General features: G+C 43.5%; 1 protein-coding gene across 3 annotated transcripts in view; it reads right to left on the bottom strand.

Moving 5' to 3' along the window:
- The window catches only part of LOC111858797 (PEX5-related protein-like), a 72200-nt gene that overhangs the window by 23711 nt on the left and 31813 nt on the right, over nt 1-16676 (bottom strand). Inside the window, exons 1-6 of one of the 3 annotated variants that reach the window (XM_023840885.2) lie at nt 14080-14180; nt 13618-13722; nt 7466-7577; nt 3580-3789; nt 2210-2312; nt 1224-1311 (exon numbers count right to left, since the gene is read on the bottom strand). In XM_023840885.2, the coding sequence (XP_023696653.1) occupies nt 1224-1311; nt 2210-2312; nt 3580-3789; nt 7466-7577; nt 13618-13722; nt 14080-14100 (639 nt within the window). In that variant the 5' untranslated portion in view covers nt 14101-14180. Of the gene's footprint in view, nt 1-1223; nt 1312-2209; nt 2313-3579; nt 3790-7465; nt 7578-13617; nt 13723-14079; nt 14181-16676 lie in introns of those variants that run through there. The other 2 variants (XM_023840884.2, XM_023840886.2) reach the window with 2 other exon arrangements.

The following is a 16676-nucleotide window of genomic DNA, read 5'->3' as shown; positions in this document are numbered from 1 at the left end:
CCTCGGGGCCGGCACACGCGGTGCAGGAAATGGAACCACATGCCTGTTGAATAATTCACACACAACTCGTCCGAGAAGGGCAGGCGGGAACCAATCACCATGGCCCCCCTCCAAAGAAGACTACCTGACACAAGCGAATGACCCTCCCCGCTGTGCCAGTTGCAGAGGGACCTCTGGGAATTTCCCCTGGCATGCCTTGAGAAACTTGCTGCCGTTTGCAAAAAATAGGGCCTGCTTTGCTCTCCTCTCTCCCTCCTGAATGGTTCCGTGCACCTGGTATAGAACCAGCAACACCTGGATGCCATAAAAAGTTGTTTTCTTTTCCAAGTATAAAAACGTGTGAGCTGCCGGCCTTTGATCTATACCTCATCGTGCAGGAACATACCTGTAACATCACCTGCAGCAGACATGTCATTGCTCTTCTACAGAGCAATGACATCTCTAAAAGCAGCTGAGATATACGGCCAACCTTACCCGGAACACACACCTGAAGCTACAGAAAAGACTGTTCTATTTTAATTCTTTTGGTTACTTCATGTTTCAAAACACTACAGTGATGCAACAAAACGTTACAGTCTTTCATATGAGACTGACTGTGGGGGAGCGTGCCTGCAGTTGCTCCCAGGCTACCATTTTTCATTCTGTGACTGTTTACTGAATGTTAAGACATGGAAATGTTCAAAGTGTCCAGTTTTCCTGATGTTGGATTCCCCGATTTGTACATTGCAAATGCACCCATGACCTTTGTGGCATAAAGAAACAGCGTTATCTACTGCCATACCCTTCGTTTGCTTTTACATTATTAGTCTTTGTTGGAGCAGTAGATGTATTAGTGGGATAAAACAATATTTTATTATAAAACAATAATTTGAAGATTAATTGCATTAGAAGGACGTTCACTTGGTAATGTTATGTTGAGATAGACAGAACCTTTGTTAAAATGTAAAATACGAAAATAACAATCCATTAATGTTACAGTAAGAATGTTCTCTGCCATCTTTGAGAAGATCTTCACATAACATTGACTGAAGTTCTGAGAACATTGCTGCTTAGCTGGAAATGAGTCATGTAACTAGTTTAAAATCACAGCTCAGTAGTCTGTTACCAAATTCGGAAACATCTTGCCTGATGAACGTTCATGTTCCAGAAGATCTGCTGAGGGCAGTATAAAAGTACATTCCCTGCCTTGGTATCTTGGCCCTGATACAGTAAAATCCAAGTACCTGAGATACTCCTTCCAGCTCCACACTGGTATTTACATCCAGAGAGTATTTTGTGTTGGACTCAGGAGGTGTTTTGTATTCTGTGGTCCTGAGAATGGAGAGAGTTCACAGTGTAAGTAAATCCTCAAGTATTATAAAACAAGCCATTTAAACAGTTGTGCCCTTCAGGTGGTCATGCAGCAGGAATTACCAGCTATGACGGCAATGATCTCATCGCCACAGCCTCGACCATGTTGCACGAGACACTTCCTCTCCCAATTGTTGGCCCACATGTCACTCTTCACAGTTAATATTGGAGTTTCAATTGACACTTGTGGGGTGAGGAAGTTAAATCAATGCAACAGAAGGAATGTCCTTCACCGTCAGCAGACAATTTACATCTTACTGAAGACCGCTAAAGCCACCACTGCTAGCTTAAGCTGAAATACATTTAACTACAGAATTTGAAAAAGGATTCTTATACTGATGAGGTTCATTTCAGTCAAACCGGCCAAAGAATACCTGCTTATCAGACATAAAAATGCAAAATCAAAAAGAACATAAGTGAAATGATTTAAAAAAAATATATATTCTGTTTTAGATTCCACAATTACCAGTTTGCCCAGCCGAATGGACTATTTAAAAAATACAATGGGATTTCAAAACAGCAGGAACATTTTAGGTAGTGATGTAATTTGGTTTTGTATTATAATGGCCAGAAGTGAAAAGTTCAGGTTCAGAGTATAAATCCAGAGTATTTTCTTTTAACCAACCAGTTGAGTACTCTTTGAATGTGACTCTTCATACTCAGCTGCTTGGTTGAAACAAAATCTTGGTCTGGATTTGTACCTTCGGAACCTGAACTTTCCACCTTTGCAAGTAGGTGTGTTGATGTGAATGCGAGGTGAATACAGGTATTCAGCCAGATCTGCAGACTTCCCATAGACAGACATAATCTTCCTATGACCACCTACTGTCCGTCCAACAGCACCAGGACGGTATCTTACCAGAGGAACTCGCTGGATGAGTGGCGTGAGGAACACCTCCTCTCCAGCTTCCGCTTGCTGCTCCTCTCCCGTTCGGGGTGCAGGCTCACATCATCCCATTTGTCTGGGGGGAGGAAACTGGCAATGAGCGCTGGGCCCCCTGCTGGGAGCTCACATGGGTCTCTAGACAAGACTCTGACCTTCAGAAAACAAGCCTTCAACAAGCAAGGAATACAGTCAGCACATGAAAATAAAATGGACACAAAGGTCATGTTTGCGGAACTGTAAACACAAAACTGACTGTATTGCTTCCATTAAAATTGGCTGACAAATTATTTGGGCTCATTAGTGAATTAGGTGCATTACTTTTCAATGTCAGCCTTTTTTTAATTATAAAAAATATATATATTCAGTGTCTTCAAGGTATGCCCAGTCAGCAATGTCCTATAAACATGGCAATGCAGAAAATCAGTAGCCCCTCCTGCAAATAATTTAACAATATCCCGCAATATCTTTGGATGCTGCAAGAATCTTTTAACTGAAGGTAACAGAGTCAGATAAACGTTAGAAACATAAATGAATCTACAGTACTATGCAAAAGACTTAGGCAGTGAAAGGAAATGTTTAAAGCTATTTATCTGGGCAGTAAGTGTACATTTGCCCAGAAATCACAATTTAACATTAGAACATAGGATATTAAGAGTAACACAATAGAAACTAACAAGAATTTCCTCTGTTCTCCAAAAAAGTTACTGATTTCTTGTTAGATGGCAAGAAAGACTGTTTCAGTTCCCAAACCTCTCCCCAAGGGCACCTCAGTCATTCCATGAATTTGTTACATATCACAACCAGCTCACTTAATTGATTAATTTAATTAGTCTGAAAAGTGGGTGAGGTATTGATTTCGCCGTACGAGGTGTCGAGCCAAAAAGCACATGGTTGTCTTGGATGGTTGCTGCAAATGCTGGGTTGATTTCAGGAGAAGCTTCGACATGGTTATTCTAACACACTTTGACAGACATAATATCATAGTTTTACACCAACATAAATATTATTTAAACATCATTTTTGTTCACTGCTAAAGACTTTTGCACAGTACTGTATATGGAATTTACAAATCTGTTAAAGGTTCTGTTTCAATTGCACGAAACTTTCTCTGTGTAATATAGTAGCATTCACACAGCTTGTAGCTGTCAAACAGAGACCTATGAAACACTCTCATTTTTATACAATATGATTTACCATCTATTTTGTGTGTGATCATTCAACCAGACACTTTCTCTGAGTTTAACCAAAGAGATTTTTTTCCTGACGTACAAACTTGCCAAGTTTTGGCAGGAAAGTTTTCCAGACCTGTATTTACTTGTAACTGTGTCTCTGCAGCTCCATACCTGAGTCCAAGGACATTCGCTCTGGATTCCAGTAGCTCGGAGTCGTCTGCTCCATGTCCACCTGGATCAGTTCCGTCTCATCCGGCTTCTTCCTGCTGGTGGTGCTCCGCCGGCTCTCCCCACGTGACAACAATGGGCTTTTTTTGTCCTTGCTCTTTCGACTCTCAGTGGGCTCCCCGAGGTCCAGCAGGTCCAAGGCTGTGGAGAGGACTAGACAAGGAGAATCGTACTGGTACCTCAGAAGTTCCCGCAGATGTTCCCTGTGTGATTAGAATAGGATTCCCTGTCTTTAAATCTGAACTTGTCATAGCAAGCTGGTCAATTTATTTCTGTTAGAAATAAAAGCTATACTCTACGAGCATCTGTATCAGTAGGTCTGCTGAAAACGTAATTTGTTTGCAGGCAATACTAGTCAATATCTGTTCAAACCATAAATCAGTTGTTAATTTGCATTTAAATTATTTACTATTGATGTAATCATAAGATAAAACGTTTAGATCCTAAAAGACATATTAACTGCTTGACTATTTAATCATAGATATATTGGTGAGTTTATTGCATCCGGTTCAGAATCTAATTCACCAGTAGCCTGATTCAGAGTTTCAGACATGATCATTCCCAGTAACTACTTCCACCTCCAAGTAATCCTCTTCTATAATCACCCAATACCTCATATCCCGATATGGTCAACGAAGACTTGCTCTATCTTGGTGGTTTGTCCTCAGTCTAGTTTTCTGGGAAGGAGTCTATCTCTTTCTGACTTCTTGGTCTCTGATCTTGTGTCTGTCTGTGATTTAGATTTGTTTTCTTAGTCCTCATGCCGACTTGTTTTGCATCACGGATCTTGTTTGCCCAGCACCTGATCTTACTCATCCTAAGACCTTCGTCTTTCGCCTGACTCATTTGTCCCCGGTGCTTGAGTCCTGCTCAGCTGCTGTGTGCCTCATAGTTGGCACCCAAGCTCCTGCCAGCACTGAGCACCTGGAGCCTCGAGAAGAAAGGACCGCCTGGCACAGAACCTGACCGGAAGGGTGTACCCTTCTGCCTGAGATGGTGTTCTGTGCTCAGAACCTTGTTAATTAAGTTCTATCTCCTATAATTCTGTCCTATTGTCATGACAGCCTCAAAGGTTTGGCTTTCTAAAGAATGGGATGAACTTTACCAGAACAAAAAAAAGAATCATTTGAAGGATATAACATTTTACTATCTCTCAATGCAGCCTCAAGCTCTCTGTCTTGTCGTTTTTCCTGGCGTCTGTCCACCGTACCGTCAGGTGTAAGTTAAATGTCAAATCATCGTTGTCTAGCGGAAAATTCCTACAACAGATACATCCATCCATCCGTCCCTCCATCCATCTATCCCTTCGTCTTCTCACCTCTTGTCAGGGTATTAACAGAGCTTGGAGTTTATCTCATGTACCACGGGGCACAAGATCAGGGTTTGCCCAGGCTAGTCCACTGCAGGTTCCCACGTTCACACACACATCCATTCATGCATCAGGGGGATTCAGAGATACCAATAAAACTGTGTGTCTTTGGACTGCAGGAGGAAAACGGAGAACTCAGAAGAAGCCCGGGTAACACAGGGGGAACATGTAGAACCCAACACACACAGCAGAGATGAGATTCAAACCACCAACCTTGGAGGTATGAAGTTATAGTGCAGCCCACTACACCACAAGCATACACGAGCCTATATTGCACGTTCTGCACCAAAGAAAAGTTCACCAGGAAAAGTGGGGCATGATTTTGAATGTATGCATTTGTTTATCTGGTTCTATGCCATTGATCGATCACTTAGAGCGGCCATCTGTTGGTAGTTAGGCTGGGCACAACCAGTTAGAACAGCAACATGCGGTAGAGGACCACAGAAAAGCACAGGAGCCTAATTTTCATAGTTCCACTGATCTGACCAAAGGGGATTAAGTGTTCAAATTGCATCAAAGAGAAGAAAACGTTTTCATGGCATAATGGTGATAGGAATATTTTAGCCTTGTTAGCCTAAATTAAGCAGGCTCCATTGTATAAAGCTTCATAACGATGACGCTGGAAAACATGCTAATGCAGAGGTTTTTAATTAAACGGTTGGCTTCACCTGTCGCTCTCTCCTCAGCCAAACCCCGGTGGTCTCTACCCCCTTTTCTAGTCTTAACCTCATATGATCTTTCAAAATAGTCAACTGGGACACAATACCTCAGGCAGCGTCATTGTGAAATTCTATCATTTTGTTTAATCCCTGTGTCTAAACTGGAGAATTGGTTTTGAGGAGAGTTTATATTTCTACGCCGAGACTTTTGTCTGTTTTTTCTTTTTTAAACCAGCTAATTGATTCCCACTGGGAAACACACTGTTAGACAGAGACCTGTGAAATGTGCTCATTTTCATACAGCACCATTCACCATCTATTTTGTGTGCGATAGTCCAACCAGACACTTTCTCTGAGTTTGCCCAAAGAGATTTTCTCCCGACTTACAACTCAGCTTGTTATAACTTGCCGAGTTCTGGCTGGAAAGTTTTTCAGACCTCACCCACACTTCTGATTAAACTTAGCCTGAGGGCATAAAGAGTTCTCCACCTTTTTGGATTTGCTTCAGCTGCTCACGTCCATCTAACCTCCATCTGCATTACGACCAGCAATCGTTCCACCTCAGAAGGTCAGGTGCTCTCTCCTCAACAGGCCCCAAGCCAAAAGACGTCCAAACACAAGCTTTAATCCGCTGGAACGTTACTTAATCGTATGGAATGATATACTTTAATGATCCCTAGCAGAAACTTCTGGAAGAAAGAGCACTGAGCCACTGATGTTCTATTTGAATTATAGTTCAAATAAAAATCACCAGCACATTCACTAACCTGGCGCTTGTCCTTCACATGCCTGTTTGACCGTGACACCCCCCCAGCAGTAAATACATAATGGGAGGGTGGCCGGCTCGCTTAACCATTAAGTAATTATTCCTCTGGAAAGTCTGGATACCTCTGCCCTCTCCACACGATTAATCTGAGGAAGTTCTCAGTGGGATGTCACACAAATCAGGAATTCTCGCTTCCAGGTGGGAGAGGCACGCGGTTTACTGACATACACCTTCAGCTCAGTCTTTCCAGACTCTTCTCTGCTGATTCACTGAAGCTCATGGCCTCTTAGTTATAAGCTTGCAGCATTTGACAATTAAACAGTTAACTTCACCTTCTTTGATAGGTAAACAGTTTGTTAGTATATAACTAATTAATTAATTTGCCAAATAGACACTGGCAGCCCACTGTAATTGTCTAGCTGCACCTTTGCAAACTGAGAGTTTTATCAAAATAAATCAAAATCAATGCATATGTGCAGCTTACTGTCCATGCAGTGAGTTTAAAAAATGTCAACGGTTGATCGCACTTGTGTTCTTGGCAAGAGCATTTTTGCTAACAAACTTGTGATGCAGTGAATCATGGGATTGCCCTTATTTGGCGAGGATGCAACCGATGCATGCTTGATATTTGCAGATGGTAAAGGACGACATTTGGAATTTTTCTGTCCTCTGTGCTTTGGTTTGCAGCTGGTTGTTGGCAACCTGGTACGTAAAACAGGTACAATCGCACACAGGTACGTTCAGACACACATGTTGAGAAACGCCTAAAGAGTTTTTTTTCCCCTGGGAATATGAAAAGAACTAAGCAATGCAAAAGCCTTTAGCACATAATCGACTCTTCAAGGGTGTGATCGCTCCAGACCAGCATAAAAAAATAACAATCTCCTGTCAAGCATCGCAACATAACAGGTCAGCCTGGCCTCAAAATGCCACATTACTGCTAAAACGATGTGGAGTGATGGCCCACATCAAGCTGTGAGGGCAGGAGGGAGAGTCGAGCAACGGGAGGTATGGACCGGGGGGGAGGAGAGATACCCGCGGTGTTGGAGGTCACTGGGCGGGCGGCTGCATCGCACTTGGTCTCGGTGAGGAAGTCGTCGATGGACGGACTCAGGAGTGGCCGACTCTCTTGTTGTTCGCTCACCAGCTGCAAGTGGAAGGAGACGGTTTGCTCAGGGACGTTCAAAGCATGTTCAGGCCTGTGGCTGCATCTGAGCGCATAAAATGAAAGGATACAGGTGGCGAACATATGTAGTATTTATGGGGAGCTGCTCTTCAATGCTGTAAATGACTCCCAATTATGCTGAAAGCAAATACAAAATAAACCTGAAAGACAATCAAAATGCTGCCTAAAACAACGTTCTTGCCCATGCCGGACCCCCCCCCAAACCCACAGTACAGCAACACCCGAGGCCTGAATGCGCTATCAACGCATTGTTGACCAAATGCTCCGGGCCCTGAGAGCTGCAGCCTCCCCAGGTCTGCGGTGACACACGCCCGATTCCCTTTAACAAGAGCACGGCCGAAGGACAGCGCATCAGACCGGAACGCGCCTCCTGTGCGTCTCGCATCGCTAGAGCTGCAAAGCCAACCGTGATTGATGCATCCGCCGCACCACCAGGGCCTTTAGTCGTTCCGTTATGTTTATTATAATCACCAGACAGGTTTAATGCACATGCATAGATTTGCTTGCTACCTTTATTGTCACGGTTTTCACTGTGTTCTCCTTAAAGCTGATTGCCCTGATGTAGCTTCCATTACTGAGTCTGTTCCGTGTGATGAAATCATATAAATCATCATTATACGTATGCTGTAGCTTAAAAAAACAGCCTGATTTGGCACTAGTGTTTAAATCTGCTGTCCCCCCCTCCCCCCCCCCCCCACTGGCATTCGTGTACATATGTTTACAACGTTAGCACACCCTGAGGTCAGCCTATACGGAGACAATCTGGCCGTGCTTCTGTGAGTCTGACATAACGTGAGAAACGGCTAAATCGAATCAAAACAATGCCCTCGATGTTCATTCCAGGATTAGAAATTTTGACCCCTGCTGTGTTTTTAGTATTGATTGCGTGTCCTATTCTTCTGCCGAATGAAAGAGGAACATTCAAGAAATATACGGGAAATTCCTCTTAATCTGTGTCGGAATTTGTCCCATGCCCACGAACCCTACTATACAGGTTGTGTGTCCATCTTCCACAATGGAGGACACAGCAGACTGCGGCAATGTCCTGCCGAACAAATTGTAGGTTATTTCTTTTGTCAAAAAAACATGCAATGGTAACAATAAGCAGAATGATAAAAATGGCTCATTCTGAAAATGACAAAGGAAGCCAGTTAACAGCTACAGGGGTCAAGGAATGAATCCATTCCCTTGTCTTTGAAATAGTGCATCTCAGTAGCTGTTTGCATTTATTAAGCTTTTGTCATGAATTTATTCTTTAAGGTGAGGGTGGTCAGAATTCCTTCCTTGTGTCATCTTCTAAGCCCTGTTGTTGCCTTGAAATTGCCTGGTCACTTGGAATATTTAAGTCTCCTGAAATTCATTTAAGGTGGGAGAGAGGTGTGGACTCCTAGACAGCACTCGCAATGATGTATCTATTTGTTTGCGTCAAAGAGAATACAAATACAGTTCTGCTGAAAAAGGATCAAGATTGTTTTCTAGCTTTGCGTCTATTCAAAGTGTGAATCACGGGTCTGATGTTTTTAATATTGGACGACCTTGACATCAACAAACAGCATATGGCTTGGAATATGGCCGGAAGAGGCGGGGAAGTCCTGAAAGTTACCACACAGGTTCATCAGCAGAGTCGTACATTATGTAGCAGACTACGTTTACGTTACTAGTAATGAGGTTGCGTTCCAAAAGCTCTCTCTCCTTTTTGAAAGGAAAAGCAGGACGCTTGCTGAAATTACTAAAAAAATGATGAAGAGGAAGGAAGCCCCAGGCACATCGCGGACCAGCACTGCGGGACTGTTCCTCGCCGAGGGAGCGGAGACGGGCAAACTGCTCCTTTTTATTAACTCGCAGTAGGAGCTTTCTGCCAAAATGCCTCTTTCCCCCTAGAGCGCCTCGGATCGGAAGGAGGAAAGAGATTAACAGATACGGGGGAGCGGGATCTGGAGACTCGAGCGGCATCCATCCTGTGGAAACAGACGAGCAGTCGTACCCGAACAGCATGCGACACGAAACATTTTCCTGCAGTTGGTGCATGTGATGATGGGGCTACTTACCTCCCAGCTTCCCTCCTCTTTCCAGTTCCACCCTGTGCTTGTTCTGCTGTGTCTTTAACACGCCCCAATATTGGCCAATAATCTTCCGGCTCGATGGATTCTATTTACCGTTATGCCTTAGAATTATGCTTCTCAGACTAAAAAATGAAAAATGCTATTTGCTAAATTAAGATTGACGTAAGCTAGTTTCCACACTTATGTAGGTTTGATGCAACATATATGTGTTGAACCCATGGGGGGAACTCTAATAAAAAGAACGCAACCCATCAGAGCCATTATTACTTGGAACTTATATTGAAATTTGGACAGAGGCTCGTGTTTGAACAAGCTTTATTTACAACTGCGTGGCTAACAAGCAGCAAGGCCTCCGCAGCTTAGAGCTTCTCCTGAAATGTGTGGCATGTTCCAGGTGTCTTATTGGTGATTACAAATGCAGGGACGTACAGTAACTGGCACCGTTCTGACATTGATATTGCTTTCGATACAGCTGAATGGCTGGAAAAATTACAGTATCATGCAGTGACCCAGAGCAATGAGGCACACTGAAAAACAACATCAGAGAGATAATGCAGCGCACAACTGACTCCTACAGTGTCCTTTATGAGGAATGACAAACAATCTCAATCGTCTGTTTACTGAATCTTCTAGAAATAGGCTTCTTACTTCATGAAGTAACTGGAATCATTAGATTTTTTTTTTTTTATTGTTCTGGAGGCGATTTTTCTGGAGGGTTGAGGAATTCAAAAACAAGCTTAGTGTTGTAGACAATGGCAATCTGCAGTAAACTGGTTGACAGTGCTTACTGAACAGGGAGAGATGGTTTGTAGTACTCTGGGGCTGTCGGACACTCGCCAGTGGAGAACTCACAGAAGAACAGCGACAGGAAACTGAACTGTTGTATGTCTGTGACATAATGTTCAGGTGGAGTTTCCAGGGCCTGAATCTAGTCCTTTAAATTTATAACAATAGTTATTTTGAGAACACTGCGCCCAGCTGAATCCTCTCTATCTAAGTCCCCCAGCAGACAGTCCTGTGTGTGTCACAATCCCCGGAGAGGCGCCGTTTGTTCAGTTCATTGTTTGCGAGAGATAGTGCCGGCTTTATAAAATGACATGCAGCACCTGCAGTTAATAAACCAACTTGACATCCTGACAATGACATTGATCACAATGCTTCTCTTATTATCAGTAGGTTATTAGATCGTGACGCACCTGCTGTGTGCGCGATCACACTTGCAGAGAGATTGTCGGCTCGCTTTTATTGCATCATTTGCATCGAGAGCTAGAGCTTGCTGATAGCGCTTAACTCTAGGTGCGAGTGTGAATTGGTCTATTCCAATATTAACTCAGCAAACCTCAGGAAGAACGTCCCTCTTAGTGTGGCAGCAGCACCTCCTCTCCACATACCCACCCCCTTGTACCCTTTAAACAGCTTTGACCATGGTTGCAGTTCGCTGTTCGATGCCTCGGACCCCAGACAAAGCAGGAAACACGTCGAGTGTCCTATCTGCTGACCGCTGTGGATTCACGGCAAAATCACCTGTGCGATACAGTCCAGAATCTCACCAAGTCAGCAACTAGTTTTCCAGTTCTGGAAGCGCATACATTATCCAGCGTTTGGATGAAAGCTTGATGCTGAATAGGAAAAAAATAAATAAAAACATACATATGCATGAAGTCGCTAACAGGACCGGTCAAGCGGAAAGCAAAGGCATCCATCAGAGGAAATCGGAAGAGGGTCGCAACTCATGTGGGTACGTCGAATGTATCTGAAAGAGCCCTGATATGCATATGGGCCATACTGGTTCAGTTTCGCGATGCTTCAACCGCTCCGCACTTTTGCAAGCTCCGCCAGCCACTCGCCGACAGATGTACAGTAAAAATTGACAGGGATGCAGCAGATTGCATACGAAGATATTTTTTGCATCATTTAGTTTGAGCGCATGAGGGGAGACGACAGCTGACCCCTATGATTATTTAACAAGATTTAGTAATTGCATGTTTACTACAGAGCAGACTGAGAAAAATTATGCCCACAAGTATATCCCATGTAGTGTAAACATTCACTCATATAGTCACATCTATTTGAAACAAATTAAGTAAATTATATGAAAAAAACAGGCACTGGAGGAACGTCTGGGCAACTCGATAGCTAAATTAAATTTGCAATACAGACATAAATAGCTTAAATATACATACATTCTGCAGTGAAATCCACCCTTCCTGTGTTGATATGAAAATATGAATTCGGGATGAGACCGGACTAAGTCACGGTGCTTGCGTAAAGAAATCGATATTAAGGAACAGTCCTGGGTTATCTTTATGCATATTTATAGACATTATATCAGTTAAATCATATTGCATGCAAGACTTTTTTGAACAGTATGAATCAATAGTTTCTATTTACGTTTCAGTCAAAAAATTGTATTTTTATTTCTGTAGCTAGGAAAGAAACAATATATTACAGATATAATATTATAAATAAATATTAATTTACATTATGTAAGTCTGTCAATTTTTGGCCATTATCAAATTCACAGTTTGTAAATATTAAGATATTTTACTCTGAGTATGCCTTTGTGTTATATTTAAATGAAAATATATTTTTTAAATTGACAATATGGTGTGTAATAATAGCAGACACTTTTACACAATCTGTCCAGGTTGTGTAAAACAGGATTAGCCTCATTCTGTTTGATGGTGATATTTTGGTCACATCCGGCTTCCACACCAGTTTACCCAGTACAGGCTCTCACAATGGGTCATGTTTGTTTTTTTTCTAATATGTCATTATAGCATAAACACACAATTAAGGAACTGACTCAAACGGTGGATATAACAATGCAGGCGTCTTGTTACCTAGTTGCATAATAATTTTAATCATTTTGATACATCCTTTGTAGACATCATTTTCAAAGGAAACGGGTAGATCATAGTATTATTATTATCATGTTAGTATTCTGATGAAACAGCCTGGTGAAATCTGAGAGCCTGGAAAATTGTGAATTCAGGTATGAAAGATCCACACTGTGACTGAGGACCCCAACTAAGCTGTGGGATTCCTTATTCCCAGACATATCACTAAATTGATGTCTAAATTCTAATACGAACTGCAGAAGGTATCCAGCTGACATCAAAAGGGTTTAAAAAAAATTCAGAAACTGAGATCCAGGTTCATAAATAAGAAGAAGACAACTGAACAGAAAAAAAACAGAAGTTCCCAGTAAATGAAAGAAGACAGAGCTGCCCATTTCCCCAGGGCCTCGCAGTTACTTACAGGACACATCAAACCTAAGAAGCACACACAAAATGATAGCCACCTGAGAAGCGAATGCAGGACGGGCGCGCGGCAAGCGCTGGCAAGCCAGGAAGGTCGCAATACTGGCGTGCTGCAGCGGCCGCAGAGTCACCGTGCAGCGCAGCACCACAGCAAACAGACAGACCACACGCACACACACACGTATGCACACACGGAATGTGTATCTGCGCTTCCAAATCTCACAAGTGGATCAGACTGAAAAACAGGTCACTGGAAGCCATGCAGGCGGTCATCCGTTGCATTTTAGGAATGCAGACACAAAAACAGAAATTCGTCTAGCTGCTTATGAGGTACCAGGGCACAGGATTTCCTGTCACCATGAAATGCTGCCTTCCTGACTCTTAAGCTGGGTATGACTCTCTAAAGCACACCACTACTATGAATTTGCCGAGTCTTAAACGTTTATAACTATTAATAAAGCCTCCATTACTGTTCGACACAGTAAGAGATGGGCCTGTTTTGTTTTATACCCCATAAAGCAGCTTGCGATGACAAAAAGCAGACTGATACATTTAGTTATTAGTTTTTTAGATGTGGCATTTATGGTGAAAGATAAGGTATGGGATGTTACTGATTTTTACTGACCCCAAACTAGGAAGTACTTCCTGTTGGGTCACTGCGATTGGTCTGCCCACCTTGTCTGTCACAGTGAGGAGGGGTTTTTCTTCCGAAGACGCCTTACTTGGTATCTCCTTCAGCACCATGGCAACAGTCTTATCTGCGGCCCTAGAGTCTTTCCCCTACAACAGTGAAATCAACAATGACTTGTATCAGGACAATTCGTTCATTTATTCAGTCCGTTTCCCCAGAACTGGCACGTTACAAAACTCAGCTGTGTATTTCATAGTAGCAACGGCAAACTACAGCCAGGCAAAAGGGGGAAAAGGAAAAAAAAACAAAAACGTATTTCAGTCACATTTGTTTTCACCAGACATATATCACAGTTGCCCATTTCCGGCGACCCAGCTTCACACGCTAGATGAAAAAGATTCGCGGGGAAACAAAGAGCGTGCGCAAATTAAATCAGAGCAGCGGGAAGCTTTACCTCGCACGGCATAATCCAATTTGTTACGCATTTTAAATGACTAGATTTTTACCTTTCGGATTGCACGGATCATCGCTTTTCTGACGCCATCCTGAGTGAGATATCTTTTAAGAACAGGCCTCTGAGGGCCCTCTGAGGAATGGGAGAGCGGGAGTGGACACCTGAAATTAACAGAACAGGTTCCAAAAAACTGAATTAGCTAACCAAATGCACACTAGGTCTGTCTGATGTCATTTACGATTTACAAAAAAAACTTTGTTTTTATTCATTTTCCAAAGGAAACTTCAAGTGATGTCATAGGGTATTGAATGTCAAAGAGTGACAACTAAAGACAAGGTGCATTATTGCGATTTCATGTTGTTAAAATGCATTCATGTGGGAGGGGCAAGAGAGGGCATCCAGCCAATCACAATCAGACATGCTGATTAGCTGGGAGGATGCACTGGTCAGAACGAAGGGCATTCTTTTTCAAAAAATGGCAAGAATTAAACATACACCTCTCTCTCTCTCTCTCTCTCTCTCTCTCTTACTGTGAATTGTGCTGTGAGTCGGGACTTGACAGGCCCCTTTTCACTGCAATTTGCCACTGGTGCAAAGATCAAGGCCTGGTTTGCCGTATCTGTGTTTAGAAGATGAGTGCGTATTCGACACACGCTAACGGCTACATACAGACGGGAAAAGGCGTCAAGGAATGCATAAAGGATGCTCAATGCTAACAATAAGGAATGATGAGGGATTTCTTTGTCGGTGATGTGTTTCTTCACGTTTTTGCTATATTCTGCAACATCTTCTCTCTTGGACTATCTGTATTTTGGTAATTAAATGCTTCTAAGCAGCTCTTCGACCCCTAGTCGCTGCTGATTACGAATCAGCATTATTCGCGAAGGCGTATTTAATCTACCGCAAGCTGGGGCTGCCGAATCCTCAGCTCTCTTAATTGCAATATGACAGAAATGCTGACTGCCAATAATTAAAATGCTCCAAACATGTAGCCAGGTTCATCTAATTGCAAAAGAAGTGCTTAAGTTAATTAGCATGCCACCACATTTCTGGGCACTCGCGCAATCCTGTATCTTTTCCTCTGAAGGGTCTCAACATGTAATGATGGCTACGCACCAAATCTGTCTTAAGTAGCCATAATCTCTATTTACTACACAGATGCTACGCAGAATACAGATTCTACACAAGTGTGGTTTATACAGTGTCCATATCGAGCATATGTTAACCAGATGCCATCTCACCGATTAATTTCTTCCTCTGAAAGTCGCCTATTTGCAGGGCGTTTCGTACAGTTAGCTCTATTTAATGACATTAATCACTGTACACCTTTGCCAGGGAATGGGAATACTTCCTGTACAGGATATACTGTTATCTGGTAGAACAGTGTTTCCCAATCCGTTCTTTTGGGACCCGCGGTCGGTCCATGTTTTTGCTCCCTCCGAGCTCCCCTCCAGACAGTCCACTCCGACTGGGAGCTGGGAGGGAGCAAAAACGTGGACCGACTACAGTAACAAAGGAACACTACAGTATAAGGTTACAGAGAGTCTGGAGCTGATCACAGGAAGCAGTGGGTACAAGGCAGGGATGCCAGTCTATCACAGGGCACTAGGCTGGGGTACACCCTGTACAGGATGCCAGTCCATCACAGGGCACTAGGCTGGGGTACACCCTGTACAGGATGCCAGTCCATCACAGGGCACTAGGCTGGGGGTACACCCTGTACAGGATGCCAGTCCATCACAAGGCACTAGGCTGGGGGTACACCCTGCACAGGATGCCAGTCCATCACAGGGCACTAGGCTGGGGGTACACCCTGCACAGGATGCCAGTCCATCACAGGGCACTAGGCTGGGGGTACACCCTGCACAGGATGCCAGTCCATCACAGGGCACTAGGCTGGGGGTACACCCTGTACAGGATGCCAGTCCATCACAGGGCACTAGGCTGGGGGTACACCCTGTACAGGATGCCAGTCCATCACAGGGCACTAGGCTGGGGGTACACCCTGTACAGGATGCCAGTCCATCACAGGGCACACGCTCACCAGCACAGACACAGAGGAAACGTGCAGGACCCCATGCAGAAAATGGTGGAGTTCGGAATCGCACCCGTGACCCTGGAGATATCAGGCTACTGTGTCACCAACCCAGACACTGTGAGCTACCTCCATCAAGGAATGACATTCCTATTTACTCCTCAACACATGCAGGAGTGGTATCTAAAAGTTTGTAATAAATAATGACAGCTGGCGAATATCGCGTTTGTGATCTTACTCAAACAGCCGTAAAGTTGCCAGATGTAAATTCTGCAGATACTGAAGTGTACGAGGTTGTGGTCAGCTCTCCAATCAGCACCAAGGACAGCTGCCGGTCGCACGTGGGCTCGCATACGGGTCACAAACGAAGCCGCTGTTCGGAGTCCCACTTTTCCTTTTTAGCACAGCACCTAGGGTCGTCCAGTGGAGATCATACTGTAGTGGAATAGTGTAGTTTCTCTGGAATAGTCCTGCTGAGTGAAAAATCTACCAAAGTCATGGTTTATCTCTCACTGAAGGCGACTATTCATACTGACAAGCCTCGACATTGCAGTGGTCTTTTCTATTTTCTGACTCAAAGAGAATTTTAGTTCTCTATAAGTGAGGCCTTGTGG

The sequence above is a fragment of the Paramormyrops kingsleyae genome, chromosome 21 (assembly GCF_048594095.1).
Source record: "Paramormyrops kingsleyae isolate MSU_618 chromosome 21, PKINGS_0.4, whole genome shotgun sequence".
Classification (NCBI taxonomy): domain Eukaryota; kingdom Metazoa; phylum Chordata; class Actinopteri; order Osteoglossiformes; family Mormyridae; genus Paramormyrops; species Paramormyrops kingsleyae.
Note: the sequence above shows the minus strand (reverse complement) of the source record. Positions and strands in the feature narration are given on the sequence as shown.